Here is an 18,075-nt window from a genome sequence, read left to right as displayed (position 1 = left end):
AAGCAAAGGAGATGGAGGCTGGCACCTTTTGGAAGAGGCAGAAGTTGAGGAACCTGCCAGAAGATTTCTTAAAGAAACTCCCTTCTTTTCTAACCTCCAGTCTTAGAAGCCTCTGGTATTACAAAGTCTGAAGTATAAGGGGCAAGTGGCAGGAAGTGACAAGGCCAAGGGCACTGCCCGCAGAGTGGATGCTGGTGGTGTGTCTCGGCAGGGGCCCCTGTCTGTCGCCACCACACGTCTGTCCAGAACCATCCTATGTCTGCTACCCTCCACTGCTTCCCGCCTCAGCGAAAACTACCAAGCAAAAAAGCGTGATGCTCTGTGGCAATCAGTGGGGACAATTGGATGGGAAATCACATTATTTTATTCTTTCAGATTATAAATGGATTTTAAAAATAGGATCCATTTTCTAGAACTTTTTCTAGAAGTTCTCCTTCTAGAAAAAGTTAAAATGGACTAGCAAAAAAGAGGAAAATCAGTGTTTTTAACTAACACCAAGAGTTTTTCTTTATTAAATCAGAGAGCCTCATTTTATTCATGTAAGTATACTTTTCCTGATCTTCGTACTCATCACTTCTGTGTTTCACGCTTCTTCACTGCCTCTTCTTTCAGATAAATGCCTGAGAGCGTTGGAAGGTGCATGTCCTGCTCTACACGTGTCCTTTATTAAAATTAAATGGAGCTGGACATTAAAATTCTGAGCACATAAATGTATTTCAGCTTGTTTGCAGTCTCTCCCTATCCAGCCAGCCACTGATCTCTCTTCTCCCTATAGAGCTTTGCCTCTTTTAGCATTTTCTTTTAGACTATTATGTTATACATTTGTAGAAATCATTTCATCTACAGGTATGCATGATGATATCTGCTCTTTTTCTAGGGACACTCAGCTGAAATCATCTCTTTGTCCTTTAACACCTCAGGAAACAGAATCATCACGGGGTCTTTTGATCATACAGTTACAGTGTGGGATGCTGATACTGGAAGGTATTCTTGATTTTTAAGAATTTTTTTTAACCTGCATCAGAAGATTAAGAAGATAGTCTTTGTTATTTATCAGCTTAATGTTAAATCTATTAACTTTACCTTGGATTCCATAGGAATAAGGACACATTGAAAGCAAATTAATTCATTCTTTAATGATATTTCTGATCCACCAAAAATATATGCTTTCTTGGAATTCTGAGGAAATAATGCCAAACAGTAACATAAAAGGACAATGTTAACAATAGCCTGGTTACACAGCTATTATTTATTCCATGTACTATGTAATCAAATTTCAATGGCTTGTCATTATGGTAGGCATGGGTATCATGAATAAATAAAATCATGGCTAATGATCCAAATTTAATTTTGTCCAAGAACTTCAATTTCCTTCCTAATTATTTTTGGTTCTAGTTGCTAAGAAGTTAACTAAATTAGTCTATTTTTGTTGGAAAACTCCACTCTTGGACTTGTCTGCGTTTTGATAGAGGGACCAATTATCAGGGGGACTGATCAACATGGTTGCAACAAGAAATGAGAGAGAAGGAAGAGTTCTCAGACGATTGATGGGTAGTTTCTGAACAACAAAGGGGTCCACCTATCTGGTGTAAAAATAGTTCTAGAATTTCAGATTACCTTTATTATTATTACTATTATTATTATTTTCTTTTTTTGTGGTACGCGGGCCTCTCACTGTTGTGGCCTCTCCCGTTGCGGAGCACAGGCTCCGGACGCGCAGGCTCAGCGGCCATGGCTCACGGGCTTAGTTGCTCCGCGGCATGTGGGATCTTCCTGGACTGGGGCACGAACCCGCGTCCCCTGCATCAGCAGGCGGACTCTCAACCACTGCGCCACCAGGGAAGCCCACCTTTATTATTTTTCATTCATGCCTTTCTGAAGTGTTGTCTTAAGTAATGTTGTTATCTTGGGTTGTTTAAATTTTAAGTGTATTTTTTGCTGAAATGAAATTAGTAGCCTAGTTGACTCTTTTTGGAGCTACAGTTAAGCCATCTTTCATTGGTCATCATAGATATTATTTTGTGAAAAGTAAAATTCAGACTCTTACACCAATGGCTTGAGATCCTTCTTTGTACACATTCTTGACTAAGGAATCTTTCACCCGTCTGAACCATTTCCATTTTGTAGGAAGGTGTATACCTTAATTGGACATTGTGCTGAGATCAGCAGTGCCTTGTTCAACTGGGATTGCTCTCTGATATTAACTGGCTCTATGGACAAAACCTGCATGGTGAGCTCAAGAAATATCTTTGCTTTATAATTCTTATGTCTGTACTTTATACTGGGTCAGGTATTCATTGCAACATTAACAAATTTTAAAGGTGCTATAAAATTAAGATATTAATTTATCAACAATTGGTAATTTTTAAATTTCAAGTTTCTGATCCTCCAAGTTTGAAGGAATTATGATGTAAAATAGTTTTAGTTTATTTAAATGTGTTGAAAGATCTTATTTTTTTAAAAGGTGCTTTATTTTTGTTTAATGCCCCTCTATTCCTTTATTAAACTTCGATCAGAGTGAACTTCATGAAGTCTCAACACAATGCCTCCCTGCCTTTACGTTTCTGTTGCTAAAAGCTTATGTTCTAGAATTATTATTAGGTATTATTAGGTATATAGGTTATATACCACATGTATTATAATCTTAATGTGCTTTTCATTTTATAGCATTGTAGTTTTAGATCAAGCTCTTTACCCTTTGCATGAAAAGATTATGCTTCCATTCCAATCAGAGAAGCATGCACTTTGAGATTTTTTTCCTAATGTAGTGGCAGATTTGTGCTACCCGTTATAAATGTCTGTCTTTGGTCTTCTCTGTGTCCAAAATGTGCCTTGGTTAGATGATTGGCTGTGGTCTCTGGTCATGAATCAAGGTAAAATGAACAAACATGTGAAAATTATACACAGGATTTTGGCACAGTTATTTAGCCAGCCATAAACATGTCGTAAAGACTACTTCTGGCCATCTTTGCACTTTAGATAGGAAGTCATAGTCTTTGTCATCTTCTTTTTTTAAAAAATTGCAGCTGTGGGATGCTACAAATGGAAAATGTGTGGCAACATTAACAGGCCATGATGATGAAATACTAGACAGCTGTTTTGATTACACTGGAAAGCTTATTGCAACTGCTTCAGCTGATGGTAGGTAATCTGTTGGTACATTTAATTTATGGAGAGATTTATGTTTTGTTCGATAAACACGTATGATTCTACACTATAGGTCATCTCCCTGGTGACCAGCCATGATAGAAACTACATGTGTCTCATCTCTATGATGTCCATGTATGTCAGTACACTATGTCTCTATCATATTCTTGATAATCACATGTGATGCTATAGAATGTCTGCATCACCTCCTTGACAACCACATATGATGTTAAACTAGGTCTTCATCTCCTTGATAACTATATATATTGGTGTATCTTGGGTCATCTCCCCCTAAGGATCATGCATTATGCTACACTATGTTGTTCTCATCAGCTTGACTGCCACTGATGGTTCTATAACAAATCTGCATTGTCTCCTTTATAACATGTGCTGCTCTAACATGTCTAGTGAATCATCATGATGAACATATATAATGTGCTATACATCACTTTCTTGAATGCCACTTATGATTCTACACCATGTCTGTCTCATTTTATTGATAACCATGGTCTGATGCTACACTGTGTCTAATCATTGACAGCACTGTATAGTTGTATACTTTGCATCATTTTCTTGACAATAACAAATGAAGTTATGCTATATCTACATCCTTTTAAAGTAAATATGTGTGTTGTTATGCTATTGTTTATCTCACTGATGACACTATATGATGCCATAATATGTCTGTGTTGTTACCTTTACAACCACATATGATGCAGTGCTATATATGCAAAGTCTGTTTGGCAGACACATGTGATGCTATATTATGACTGCATTATCTCTTTTTTTTTAACATCTTTATTGGAGTATAATTTCTTTACAATGGTGTGTTAGTTTCTGCTTTATAGCAAAGTGAATCAGCTATACATATACATATACCCCATATCTCTTCCCTCTTGTGTCTCCCTCCCACCCTCCCTATCCCACCCTCCCTATCCCACCCCTCTTGGTGGTCACAGAGCACCGAGCTGCTCTCCCTGTGCTATGCGGCTGCTTCCCACTAGCTATCTATTTTACATTTGGTAGTATATATATGTCCATGCCACTCTCTCACTTCATCCCAGCTTACCCTTCCCCCTCCTGTGTCCTCACGTCCATTCTCTGCATCTGCTTCTTTATTCCTGTCCTGCCCCTAGGCTCTTCAGAACCTTTTTTTTTTTTTTTTAGATTCCATATATATGTGTTAGCATAAGGTATTTGTTTTTCTTTTTCTGACTTACTTCACTCTGTATGACAGACTCTAGGTGCATTATCTCTTTGATAACTATGTATGATATTTAAAATAAGATTTTTCTCTGATAATCCCATATTATGAATGTCTGTGTGCATGTAATCTCCTTGAAAACTAAAGGTAATGCTATACCATGTCTATGTCATTTCCTTCACAATCATGTGGAGTGCTACCCTATTCTGCATTATCTCCTAGACAACTGTGTGTGATGATATAGCTTGTTTCATATCCATGATGGCCATGTATGGTGCTGCAATATATCTGTGTCACCTGTTGATAACCACATATGTTGCTACACTCTGTATGTGCCATCTCCCTGTAGTCCACAGGTGACTATACACTATGTCTCCATTATCTGCTTGCTGGTATGTATTATTGTACGATGTTACATCTTCTTGAGAACCACACATCATGCTATACTATGGCTGCATTATCTCTTTGATATCCTCACACAGTACACACTGTGTCTACAACAACATTCTGACTACCATGTACGATCCTACATTTCATCTGGATCATCTTATCAATGCTCATGTATCATGTGACACTATGTCTATCTCCTTGATTCTAAACTATGTCCATGTCATCTTCTCATCAACAATGTAAGGCACTATGCTGTGTCTAGGTTATCTCCCTGATGAACACATAGGATACTACACTCTATCTTCATCATTTTTCTGATGACCACATTTGATCCTAGACTATGTCTGTGCCATCTCCCTCATGACCATGCTTGACGCCAGCCTATGTCTACATCATCTCTGTGATAACCACAGGTGACACTATATCTGTGTCACCTCCTGTGAATGCATATCATGCTGTTCTATGACTGTGTCATTTCCCTGACAACATGAGCAAGCCTCCACTCTGTCTAAGTCACCTCTCTGATAATCACATATGATGCTACACATATGTTTAATTCTCTTAATGACCATATGTGACTTTACATTATGCTTGTGTAAATTCCTTAACAGCTCTTTAAGAAATTCTGGCAAAAATGGAATGCTTTTCCCAGGCATGATTTGTTCACCTGTTCTTTGCCTATATTTGCTCCTGGTAACTAACATACTTTTAAGTAGTTACTTTGTGTTATAATCAGTTGTAGAATTTTGCCAGTGATTCATTTTAATTACAGTCTTTATTATTGTCTCCGTTTTCAAAATTATATTTGCATGCTTCTTCTCTTACTCACTAGGACTTTTCAAAGGTGGTCCTTTAATCATACATACATGTCCTTTTTACATCCTGGAATATAAACACCCTGAATCTGGAGAATTTTATTTTTTAAACTATTTACTTTCTCATCTTCTCACAGATCTTTGCTTTTAAAAATCATCCCTTAACTATAATTAATCTGCCCTTTTCATTTTAAATATCATTCTCATTTATACAAAAAATCTATTCATTAAATATATATGGAGTACCTACTTTGTGCCAGGAATAGTTTTAGGAGCATAGGATATATCAATGAACAAAAGAGATGGGAATCTCTTTCCTCCTGGAGCTAAGTTGTAGATGGAGAGACAATAAATGATACTGTGCATGTGTTTTATATAGAATATTAGATTATATAGAATGTCAGGAGTTGGTCAGTGCTATGAGGGAAGAAACAAGCAGGGACAAGGGATCAGGATGCTGACGGATGGATGAGAATAATATATAAGCTTGATTCTTTTAGTTTTGTCCTTTCTATCATCTGTTATTTTCCCTAGCAGTGATTCTTTCCTTGTTCGATAACACATTACTTCCAAAAAACTCTTTTTCTTTTCTTTGTTTTGTAAACCTCTTCTCATTCTGTCCTTCCTAAGTCTTGATGTTTAGAGCAATTTTTTTTTAAAATTTATCTCTGGTCTTTGCTCCTCATTCCCTTCTTAAAATTAGATCTCATTCAACAGAGTTAGTTGCCTGTGCAGCTACAATCTGTTTTTTTATATTTATTGCCTTTTTCATTTTCATTGGAATTACTCTCAAGGCTGAAATTTTTGGTGTCTTACTCATATTTCTATCTTATAAAAAACTACAATTTCAGGCTATATTATTTTTATGTTTTCTGAAGTTTAAAAATGCTTTTGTAAAATTTAATGTACTAATCTATACTGGATATTTTTGCCTTATAAAAAAACTATTTTTAAAAAAATTTTCTCTATTTTAAAATTTTTTTAAAGATTTTATTTGTTTTATTAGTTATCTATTTTATACATATTAGTGTACATAGGACAATCCCAATCTCCCATTTCATCCCACCACCACCTCCCCACCAACCCTGCTCTCCCCCCTTAGTGTCCGTACATTTGTTCTCTACATCTGTGTCTCTATTTCTGCCTTGCAAACCAGTTCATCTGTACCATTTTTCTAGATTCTACATATATACGTTAATATACGATATTTGTTTTTCTCTTTCTGATTTACTTCATTCTGTGTGACAGTCTCTAGGTCCATCCGTGTCTCTACAAATGACCTAATTTCATTCCTTTTTATGGCTGAGTAATATTCCATTGTATATATACACCACATCTTCTTTATCCATTCATCTATTGTTGGACATTTAGGTTGTTTCCATGTCCTGGCTATTGTAAATAGTGCTGCAATGAACATTGGGGTACATGACTCTCTTTGAATTATGGTTTTCTCAGGGTATATGCCCAGTAGTGGGATTGCTGGGTCATATGGTAGTTCTATTTTTAGTTTTTTAAGGAACCTCCATACTGTTCTCCATAGTGGCTGTATCAATTTACATTCCCACTAACAGTGCAAGAAGGTTCCCTTTTCTCCACATGTTCCATGTGCACTTGAGAAGAAAGTGTAATCTGCTGTTTTTGGATGGAATGTCCTATAAATATCAATTAAATCTATCTGGTCTGTTGTGTCATTTAAAGCTTGTGTTTCCTTATTAATTTTTGGTCTGGATGATCTGTCCATTGGTGTAAGTGAGGAGTTAAAGTCCCCCACTATTATTGTGTTACTGTCGATTTCTTCTTTTATCACTGTTAGCATTTCCCTTATGTATTGAGGTGCTCCTATGTTGGGTGCATATATATTTATAATTGTTCTATCTTCTTCTTGGTTTGATCCCTTGATCATTATGTAGTTTCCTTCCTTGTCTCTTGTAACATTATTTTAAAGTCTATTTTATCTGATATGCGTATTGCTACTCCAGCTTTCTTTTGATTTCCATTTGCATGGAGTAACTTTTTCCATCCCCTCACTTTCAGTCTGTGTGTGTCCCTAGGTCTGAAGTGGGTCTTTTGTAGACAGTATATAGGTGGGTCTTTTTTTGTATCCATTCAGCGCACCTGTGTCTTTTGGTTGGAGCATTTAATCCATTCACATTTAAGGTAATTATCAATAATTATTGGTAATGGTAAGGTAATGTTCCTATTACCATTTTATTAATTGTTTTGGGGTTGTTTTTGTAGGTCCTCTTCTTCTCTTGTGTTTCTCACTTAGAGAAATTCATTTAGCATTTGTTGTAGAGCTGGTTTGATGGTGCTGAATTTGCTTAGCTTTTACTTGTCTGTAAAGCTTTTGATTTCTCTGTCAAATGTGATTGAGATCCTTGCCAGGTAGAGTAGTCTTGGTTGTAGGTTCTTCCCTTTCATCACTTTAAATATATCATGCCACTCCCTTCTGGATTGTTGAGTTTCTGCTGAGAAATCTGCTGTTAACCTTATGGGAGTTCCTGTGTATGTTATTTGTCATTTTTCCCTTGTTGCTTTTAATAATTTTTCTTTGTCTTTAATTTTTGTCAGTTTGATTACTATGTGTCTCGGCGTGTTTCTCCTTGGGTTTATCCTGCCTGGGACTCTCTGTGCTTCTTGAGCTTGGGTGGCTGGTTCCTTTCCCATGTTAGGGAAGTTTTCAACTATAATCTCTTCAAATATTTTCTCGGGTCCTTTCTCTCTCTCTTCTCCTTCTGGGACCCCTATAATGTGAATGTTGTTGCGTTTAATGTTGTCCCAGAGGTCTCTTAGGCTCTCTTCATTTCTTTTCATTCTTTTTTCTTTATTATTCTGTTCCATGGCTATGAATTCCACCATTCTGTCTTCTAGGTCACTTATCTGTTCTTCTGCCTCAGTTATTCTGCTATTGATTCCTTCTAGTATATTTTTCATTTCAGTTATTGTATTGTTCATCTCTGATTGTTTGTTCTTTAATTCTTCTTGGTCTTTGTTAAACATTTCTTGCATCTTCTCAATCTTTGCCTCCTTTCTTTTTCTGAGGACTTGGATCATCTTCACTATCATTCTTCTGAATTCTTTTTCTGGAAGGTTGCCTATCTCCACTTCATTTAGTTGTTTTTCTGGGGTTTTATCTTGTTTGTTCACCTGGTACATAGTCCTCTGCCTTTTCATTTTGTCTATTTTTCTGTGAATGTGGTTTTCGTTCCATAGGCTGCAGGATTGTAGTTCTTCTTACTTCTGCTGTCTGCCCTCTGGTGGATGAGGCTATCTAAGAGGCTTGTGCAAACCTCCTGATGGGAGGGACTGGTGGTGGGTAGAGCTGGGTGTTGCTCTGGTGGGCAGAGTTCAGTAAAACTTTAATCCACTTGTCTGCTGATGGGTGGGGCTGGGTTCCCTCCCTGTTGGTTGTTTGGCATTAGGTGACCTGGCGCTGGAGACTACCAGGCTCTTGGTTGGGGCTAATGGCGGACTCTGGGAGAGCTCACCTCACGGAGTACTTCCCAGAACTTCTGCTGCCAGTGTCCTTGTCCCTGCAGTGAGCCACAGCCACGCCCTGCTTCTGCAGGGGACCCTCCAACACTAGCAGGTAGGTCTTGTTCAGTCTCCTATGGGGTCACTGCTCCTTCTCCCAGGTCCTCATGCACACACTACTTTGTGTGTGCCCTCCAAGAGTGGAGTCTCTGTTTCCCCCAGTCCTGTCGAAGTCCTGTAATCAAATCCCGCTAACCTTCAAAGTCTGATTCTCTGGGAATTCCTCCTCCTGTTGTCAGACCCTCAGGTTGGGAAGCCTGATGTGGGGCTCAGAATCTTCACTCCAGTGGGTGGACTTCTGTTGTATAATTGTTCTCCAGTTTGTGAGTCACCCTCCCAGCAGTTATGGGATTTGATTTGATTGTGATTGCACCCCTCCTACCATCTCATTGCAGCTTCTACTTTGTCTTTGGATGTCGGTATCTTTTCTGGTGAGTTTCAGTGTCTTCCTCTTGATGATAGTTCAGCAGTTAGTTGTGATTCCGGTGCTCTTGTAAGAGGGAGTGAGTACACGTCCTTCTACTCTGCTATCTTGAACCAATCTCTCTTATTAACAAACTTAAAACAGTTGGATCACTTTTCTTTAAGGCTTTTGAAATGTCCAACTAAGTTGCAAGTTTTATATTTTAATCATATTAATTCTAACATAGCAATTTTTGTCTACTTCTTCCTGAAGTTGACATTGTCAGAAAGATAAGTAAAAAGAAAATTTATTAAGATATTTTGCTTTTCTCCATATTAAAATTAAGTAAACAAAATTCCCTATCCTTGCTAATTTTACCTTGATGTAATTCTATAATTTGTGGTGAGACAGCATCCTTCATCTGGGCAGATAAATTTTATTTTATTTATTATTATTTTTTTTTGCGGTACGTGGGCCTCTCACTGTTGTGGCCTCTCCCGTTGTGGAGCACAGGCTCCGGATTCGCAGGCTCAGTGGCCATGGCTCACAGGCCCAGGTGCTCCGTGGCATGTGGGATCTTCCCAGACTGGGACATGAACCCGTGTCCCCTGCATCAGCAGGCGGACTCTCAACCACTGCCCCACCAGGGAAGCCCTAATTTTTTTTTCTGACAACAATTTCACTACTTCTGTTTTTCTCCTTCTATGCTTATTTAACTCCCCTATTCCTTTTTTTTTTGTTTTAAAATAAATTTATTTATTTATTTATTTATTTTTGGCTGTGTTGGGTCTTTGTTGCTGTGCGGGCTTTCTCTAGTTGCGGCGAGTTGGGGCTACTCTTCGTTTGCAGTGCACAGGCTTCTCATTGTGGTGGCTTCTCTTATTGTGGAGCATGAGCTCTAGGCGCACGGGCTTCAGTAGTTGTGGCACACAGGCTCAGTAGTTGTGGCTCATGGGCTCTAGAGCACAGTCTCAGTAGTTGTGCTCATGGGCTTAGTTGCTCCACAGCATGTGGGATCTTCCCGGACCAGGGATTGAACCTGTGTCCCCTGCATTGGCAGGAAGATTCTCAACCACTCTACCATCAGGAAAGCCCCAACTCCTCTATTCCTTAATTCTAAGGAAATGTATCTATTATTGTACTTCATCTATCCATCCATCCATCCACCCATCCATCTATCCTCCATCCATCCATCCATCCTACATCTATTTATTGTGTTTACTATGAGTTTGGCACTTCTGGGCACTGGGGATCCAATAGGGAACAAACCATTCTATTAGCCTTTTCTGTTGAAAAGGGTTTCTTAGTGCCTGTTCTTCATTCATTGAGTAGTGAATGCTGTTCCTTCTCAGGAAGGCCTCTCGATCTTCTATAACCTTAGACTCATATTTGGTGTATGATGTTAGTCTTGCTGTTTATTTCATCCTCAGCCTCTCAGAACTTGTTTTAATTCCCCTTTTTTTCTCTTAAAAATTTTATTCTTTTTGGATTCCTGTCTCCCCACTCCCATCTACCTTGGAACCCAATATCTCTTCTAATAAGCTTGGGGCTAGAGAGATGCTCCTTTTCACTCTCTTCTCCTGCAGTGGAACCAGCTTGCATTATAAGTATTAAGTGGCTGGTTCTCACTGCAGGCAAGAAGACAAACTTAGCACAAAGTGTGTGTGTCAGAGGGATAGATATTTAGATAATTCAAGGCATGTGGTCAAAGTTCTGTATTTCAGATGAATTTATATAAATCTCAACTCCTCTCAAAAAGGAACAGCAAGAGTTTTCAGTGCAGCCACAAGAAAATGCATTACCAAATTGGAAGGCCATGAAGGTGAAATTTCAAAGGTGAGTTGCTTTCTCATTTGGAGCAATTTATTTATTTTCAAAAAAATAGGCATCTGGCTTAGTATAAATAGGTCTATTGGCACTGATGGTACCAAGGTTTGACCAGTTAACTCACATTTTCTATAAATCAGTTACCTAAAGACTTTATTTTTATTTTTATTTATTTATTTATTTTTTGCGGTATGTGGGCCTCTCACTGTTGTGGCCTCTTCCGCTGCGGAGCACAGGCTCCAGACGCGCAGGCTCAGCGGCCATGGCTTATGGGCCCAGCCGCTCCGCGGCATGTGGGATCCTCCCGGACCGGCGCACGAACCCGTGTCCCCTGCATCGGCAGGCAGACTCTCAACCACTGCACCACCAGGGAAGCCCAAGTCTTTATTTTTAAAAGTGTCCTGAAACTCAGCGTAATAAATGATTTCTAAAACCTTTTACAAAGTATAAAACAGCATTCTCCTCAGCCATGAGCAAAAGATTCTGTTAGCTAAAAATAATTATTAAAGCTATTAAGAAGCTAATAAAGTATTTTTCCTGGTTCTAGTAAACACACAAGTTTATATTGTGCAAAAGACATGCTGCACAGCAAATATCAAGTGTCCTGTAGATTAGATGCAATTGAGGAAGTATTTCCTGGAAATATTTAACACTTAACAAAGTTAAAAATGACCTATTTTGAAACTTGAAATCTGTAGTTTAGGATTTTATATTAACTCCTCCCAAAAGCTTATGCACAGAGCAGGGCCATCCAGTCAGGGATCTGAGGTTTATGTCCTCAGAATATTGTAATGAAGGCTGGGACTGGTGACTCTCACCCCCTAGTTTGGCCCAGTTCTTTGGTCTCATACCTGAGATAGATTTCTCGTTCCTTGTAAAATATTGGCTTGATGGTTTCAGGTCTCTGCAGGCTCCTGCTGGAGCCCGGGGCTGCCCGCTGCTGTGCTCTCTCCGCATCTCCTGCCCTTGCACCTGCTGCTGGTGGCCACTGCCCCCTTGCCCATCAGGGTTGGTCTCTGAGACTGTGCAGGGCACAGCCTCTTCACAGGCTGGGAGGCCTTGGGGACTGGCAGGAAGAAGGATGGGATGTGTGACCATGGGAGACAGGCCACAGAGGGAGCTCTGGCCATGTTTCTGAGAGTCTGGTGTGTCACACTCAATAAGCGCACATGTTTTTTTTTTTTTTTGGTGTGTGTGTGAATAGAAAGAGTTCTCAAACTATATTACTGCATTTTATGCTTGTTAAGTACATATTACCTATTGAATTGCCATCCAGTAGTGGCATTTCTATGGGGTGCCAAGCTAAGGTATTCATTCATTCATTCGTTCGTTCGTTCACTTAGCAAATACTTTTTTTTTTTTTTTTTGCGGTACGCGGGCCCCTCACTGTTGTGGCCTCTCCCGTTGCAGAGCACAAGCTCCAGACGCGCAGGCCCAGCGGCCATGGCTCACGGGCCCAGCCGCTCCATGGCATGTGGGATCCTCCCGGACTGGGGCACGAACCCGCGTCCCCTGCATTGGCAGGCGGACTCTCAACCACTGCGCCACCAGGGAAGCCCAGCAAATACTTTTTGAAAGCTCCCACTGTGCTAGGCATTATGCTAGGCCCTAGTGACACTGTGATGAAAAAAGCCATGACCTTGGGACTTGCCCTCATCAAACCTTCAGTTACAGAGGAAGTGGCCCAAATTGTCATCTTCAGATATTTAAGAAAATGTTATAAGAATGATGTACAGAGGAACTGAGGACTAACACTCTTCTCTGCTGCTCAGATAGCATGTGACAATGCCTGGCATGTAGGGGCTCTCAGGACACATGGATGGAAAGTTCTGTGCTTTAAGTAGCAGCACACAGAAAGTCCTCCCTTAGTGGCCCTGCCATTCTGTGCCACAGATTGAAGGACGATCCCTATGCTTGTGATGACAGAAAGTTGGTTTGCAGAGGTGACATCGAGGTTTGGGTATGAAGATGCCTGGCTTGTGTTCTCATTCACACCAGGGCTGTGCCTCTTGGTTTGCGTGGAGAGATTGGCATCAGGAGCCTTTGGAAAGAAGCTGGGTAGGGAGCACTCGAAGTATAACGGAGCTTTGGTTTTTATCCTTAGAACTGTGTATGATGGGTGGGCAATCAAACTTTACTGTCTAGATTTTAATTTTCATGTATTAGTCCCTGCAATATTTTTCCCATCCTGAAGGAACTGTTCTATGTAAGAATAAATACCAGGCTGAGAAGGTGACAGGTACTTAGTAATGTCCCCTTTCTGCTGATTAAAAATATAGTGGGAATCAAATTACACAAACCTGTGATCACTTTTCTTCTTTCTTGCCTGTAGATTTCTTTCAACCCCCAAGGGAACCGTCTTCTCACTGGCAGCTCTGACAAAACAGCTAGAATCTGGGATGCTCAGACTGGTCAGTGCTTCCAGGTTCTTGAGGGACACACGGATGAAATCTTTTCATGTGCTTTCAACTATAAAGGTGACATAATCATTACAGGTAGGGGAGAAACAAACACCATCGACCAGTTTTCCTTTCAAATTGGCTGTTAGAGCTACGAAGCTGGATACCAAAAGGGGACACCGCCATCCCAACCAGGGTCCCTAGCTCACCTTGGTGCCTTTTATGTCCATTATTTCATTTTAGTTGCATTGCAGAACCACAGGAGTGAGCTCTGCCACTGACTATAAGGCTTTATGAATTCTCAATTTCAGTTGCTCCAGGCAAAGTAAGAATTCAGTAGGCTGCCTTCTTCCTGTTTACTACATTTCCCCAGGCATAGTCCATCAAATGGTCAATATTCAGTTGATGGCAGTAAATGTTAGTAACTAAAACAAGTCAGGACCTGAGTTCTTCACGGTGGGGTTTATAGCCCATTAGAGATTTGTTCTTTGAGTGAAATTGTTTTCTCCTTGGATGTCCCCTCGTAACGCATTAATATTGGGGGAAAAGAACACATATTGAGCAATTTTTCAATGATTAATGATTTATTGTGAATAAATTATATTAGCGATATTTTATAAGAACTGGATTGAGATCAGGTTAATTTAAATTGTGGAAAGGGGAAAAAGTGACAAGAATATGGCACTACGTTAGTGCACTGCCTCTGGAGGAAACCTTGGCAGGGAGTGGGATGCTACAGTGGTGTTGGGTAGGGATGCCCTCAGAGGGCACAGAGGAGTGAATCTGCCTAACTCTCAGTGATTCTCATTGTGTCCAGAAGATTTTTAAATTGCTTAACTAGTCTAGTAAGTGAAATGCCACATATACAAAGTTGGCTTTATATATTGACTGATTAGGTAGCTTCCTAATCATATAACTTTAGGGGTGCTGAGACTAATCTCCCCTTTGCCCTGAAATACCACCCCTTTCCACCTAATTATGGATAATTTCTAAAATTGCAGATTACTTCCTTTGGGCTTACGGTTAGCGAGTGTTACTAAAACGTAGGTACTCCTAAGACAATGCCATAGTAAAGAATGTTGGATCCTTTCTCACAGTGAGGAAGGAGGTGGGAGATTGAGACAGGAAGCACAGGAGCTGAGGGCCAGGCTTTCCTAGTCCACACCGTTCATGTAAAGCCGGGTCAGCTGTGCAGTACCTCTTCCCTTCAACCACAGAAGACCCTGGAGAGTTAGGGAAGGAATATGTGTTGATTGTGCCTTGTTTTAGTGGTGGCCTTCAAATGCCTGAGCTCTTTTAAGATATTATCGATTTATTTAGTATTTCCCAAAGCACCAACATGCTAAATACTGACCCACTAGATGCCAGCGCTTATGAGAATGGGGGTGACACGTCTGCCTGGCCATCAGCAGAGCAATGTGTTTGAACTGATGTGCCCTATTTTCTTGTCAGACTCCGGTGTGATTAACTGCATGCATTTATTAGTGGACTGCCTGAGGGTTTAGAGTCACTAAATGGAAGGAAACTGTCCGGTGTGGTCATGACAGTTTTAAAAATACGAGGTGCCTTTGCAGGGGAATGTGCGGTTTTCACAGGTTTTCCCGATCCGTGCAGCCCTCACACTTCCTCTATCGATGGTACCTGCATGGCCCCTGAGGTTGAGAGAAGCAGCAGCGCCCAGCACTGCTCCATACCAGGGCCGTCATTCCCACAGACAGAAAGAATGTGAATGGTGTCCCTGGGGGAGGAGTTGTGTCAAGGCTGCTTTGGAAGAGTGTCGATCATAGTCGTGGGGCGGGCGGGAGGATGCAAATTTCACATTCTGACTGACGATGAGAAAAATTTGTTGACATTTTGAGACGTTCCAAAGTGGGATGGGCAGCCCCCTCATAAGCTAGTCACTCAAACCTGGAGATGTTCAAAGTCACCATATTTCCACCTGGTGGCGATGTGTGAAGGTGGGGTGGGGGGATAAGCAGGGGGACGGCTGATGTGGCTGCATTCTCCGGTCCTCTCCAATTCTCAGATGCCATGAATCTCGCGGGGGTGCGTAAGTAGAATGTGAACTTGCCCAATTTATGACTGACATGGAAAAATGCAAAAAAAAAAAAAAAAAAAAAGATTCCCACCCCCCAAACACCTGAGCTGCTGAGGGGCTCTGCAGCTGGGCACTGAGGCTCTAGAACATTAAACATACTGATCATCGACAATGACCCAGAAAATGTCAACCTGTAAAAACAGAGAGTTAAGTGAGTAAAATAAAGGAAACTAATTTTGTGAAATTTGCTTTATTAGGTAGCAAGGATAATACCTGTAGGATATGGCGCTGATTGAAGAAAGCCAGTCCATGAGGAAACTTGCCACTTGGCATCACAGCCAGACAGCAAGCTATTGTGATATTTCATGTTTTCTCTTTGTCCTCAAGTCAACCTTTTATACACTGTCGTTAGCTTCACAGATAAGACCATTAAAGCTGATGGACTTATATCATTCCTTGATATTATTTGGTAGAGATGACAGGAACAAGCGTACTGTTTGGCAAATGTCACTGGTTATTTCAATTTTCTTTCTTGATAGCATCACGGTACTGATAAATGAAACAAGAGTAATGTAACAACGTGTCTCCTAGATTCTACTTTGAAGCCTATTATTATAATTTCTGTTGAATAAAGTTTTGGGAGAAATTTTTTTGTGAATTTTTGTGAGAATTTTTTTGTGCATGTCTGTGTTTACAATGTTTGTTTTCTTCCTTGTGACGAGAACTTTTAACACCTACTCTTTCAGCAGCTTTCAAATATGCAGTACAGTTTTATTAACTATAGTCACCATGCTGTGCATTACATTCCAACAACTTAATTATTTTATAACTGGAACTTTGTACCTTTTGACCCCCTTCACCCATTGTGCCTCTGTTCTCCATATGAGTTCAGTGTTTTTCGTTTGTTAGTTTGTTTTAGATTCCATATATAAGTGAGATCACATGGCATTTATCTTTCTCTGTCTGACATTTAATTTTAGTCTAATGCCCTCAAGGCTCATCCATGTGGTGGCAAATGACAAGATTTTTTTCTTTTTTATGGCTGAGTAGTATTCCATTTTGTGTGTGGCAGACTAGAGTCCTAGAGAAGCATCATCCCAGGGTCTGGATGCTAGTTTCTTTTACAGAACAGGGAGAGGGGGAGGTGAGGAGGTAAAGTAAAAAGGGCCATAAGTTTTTTATTTTTATTTTTTTATTATTACTTTCTGCTTTATAACAAAGTGAATCAGTCATACATATATATCTGTTCCCACATCCCTTCCCTCATGCATCTCCCTCCCTCCCACCCTCCCCATCCCACCCCTCCAGGCGGTCTTGCAAATATCTTCTGGTTTTGCCAGACTGGGGGAGGTGATATGTTAATTTCTTCTCTCCTGGAGCCATCTTCTTGGATTCCAGCTTTCTGAATTAAGTCATTACTCCTTGCCCCAACACCACGTCCCCGGATTTACTGGCCTGTTGAACGAGCTTGCACTTGGTAACATGATTGCAAGAGCACCTCAGCAACAATAATTAGGGAACTTTGAAAAAAAAAACAAGGTTTATTACACACAAGTCCTGTAGGGTACAAGTCACACCCAAGGGCCACACAGGAGGTCAGGTGGAGGGAGGGAAGCATGGGGGTTCACAGGTTCACACTTCATTGGTGAATTTAAAACATAAGGGTGGGAATTAGGACACGGGAAGGGAAGAATCAGGGTCACTCGGGTGTTTCGTTCTCTAGGTCACCCAGGGCTTTCTGAAAGAGGAAGTCCATGGGTGAGGTGGCCTGGCTCCTGATCTGGGTTGTTTTAGCTAGTGTATGTGCCATACAGCTGGCAATACATTTATTTGAGATGGATGTCTTTGAAATGGATGCCTTGGCAATCAAAAGCTTATTTTCTGGCACTTTTCACTACCTATACCCACTTTACTTTCATCTGGGTATTGTAAGGTACAGTGAAGTGTATGTAGGGTCTGGAGTCACATTGTCTATGTATATATTCTCATTCCAACTCTTCATTCTTGGACAAGTTACCTCACCACTCTGAGCTTTCTCATCTGGAAAGTGGTAACAATAATAGTTGTTGTTTTGAGGATTAGGAATATCTGGCACATAGCAAGCATGAGGATAATGTTTGCTGTTGTTATGATCAATAACTTAACAGTCATCTTTAAAAAAACTGTGCTTCATATATAAATGCGTCTTTCAGGAAAGAACAGTGTTGTTTACTCAAAATCATAGTTGAAATATAACTTGTTTAATGCATTAGAGGTATCGTAGGGAGGATTGTAAATCAAATTTTTATCAATTAACACTTAAGAGTCTTGGAATAATT

General features: G+C 40.2%; 1 protein-coding gene across 2 annotated transcripts in view; it reads left to right on the top strand.

The window, feature by feature from the left end:
* The window catches only part of DAW1 (dynein assembly factor with WD repeats 1), a gene marked incomplete at both ends in the record, with an annotated part of 37,034 nt that extends 20,985 nt beyond the window's left edge, over nt 1-16,049 (top strand). The window contains 6 exons of one of the 2 annotated variants that reach the window (XM_079709753.1): nt 878-984; nt 2,128-2,230; nt 3,027-3,141; nt 11,253-11,329; nt 13,653-13,815; nt 16,015-16,049. In XM_079709753.1, coding sequence (XP_079565879.1) covers nt 878-984; nt 2,128-2,230; nt 3,027-3,141; nt 11,253-11,329; nt 13,653-13,815; nt 16,015-16,049 — 600 coding nt within the window. The remainder of the gene's footprint in view (nt 1-877; nt 985-2,127; nt 2,231-3,026; nt 3,142-11,252; nt 11,330-13,652; nt 13,816-16,014) is intronic. The other variant, XM_079709752.1, reaches the window with a different exon arrangement.
* Between the last annotated feature and the right edge of the window lie 2,026 nt (nt 16,050-18,075).

This window comes from Hyperoodon ampullatus, assembly GCF_949752795.1.
Source record: "Hyperoodon ampullatus genome assembly, chromosome: 8".
Taxonomy (NCBI): domain Eukaryota; kingdom Metazoa; phylum Chordata; class Mammalia; order Artiodactyla; family Ziphiidae; genus Hyperoodon; species Hyperoodon ampullatus.
The sequence above is the reverse complement of the archived record's forward strand: the minus strand, read 5'-3'. Positions and strand labels throughout refer to the sequence as shown.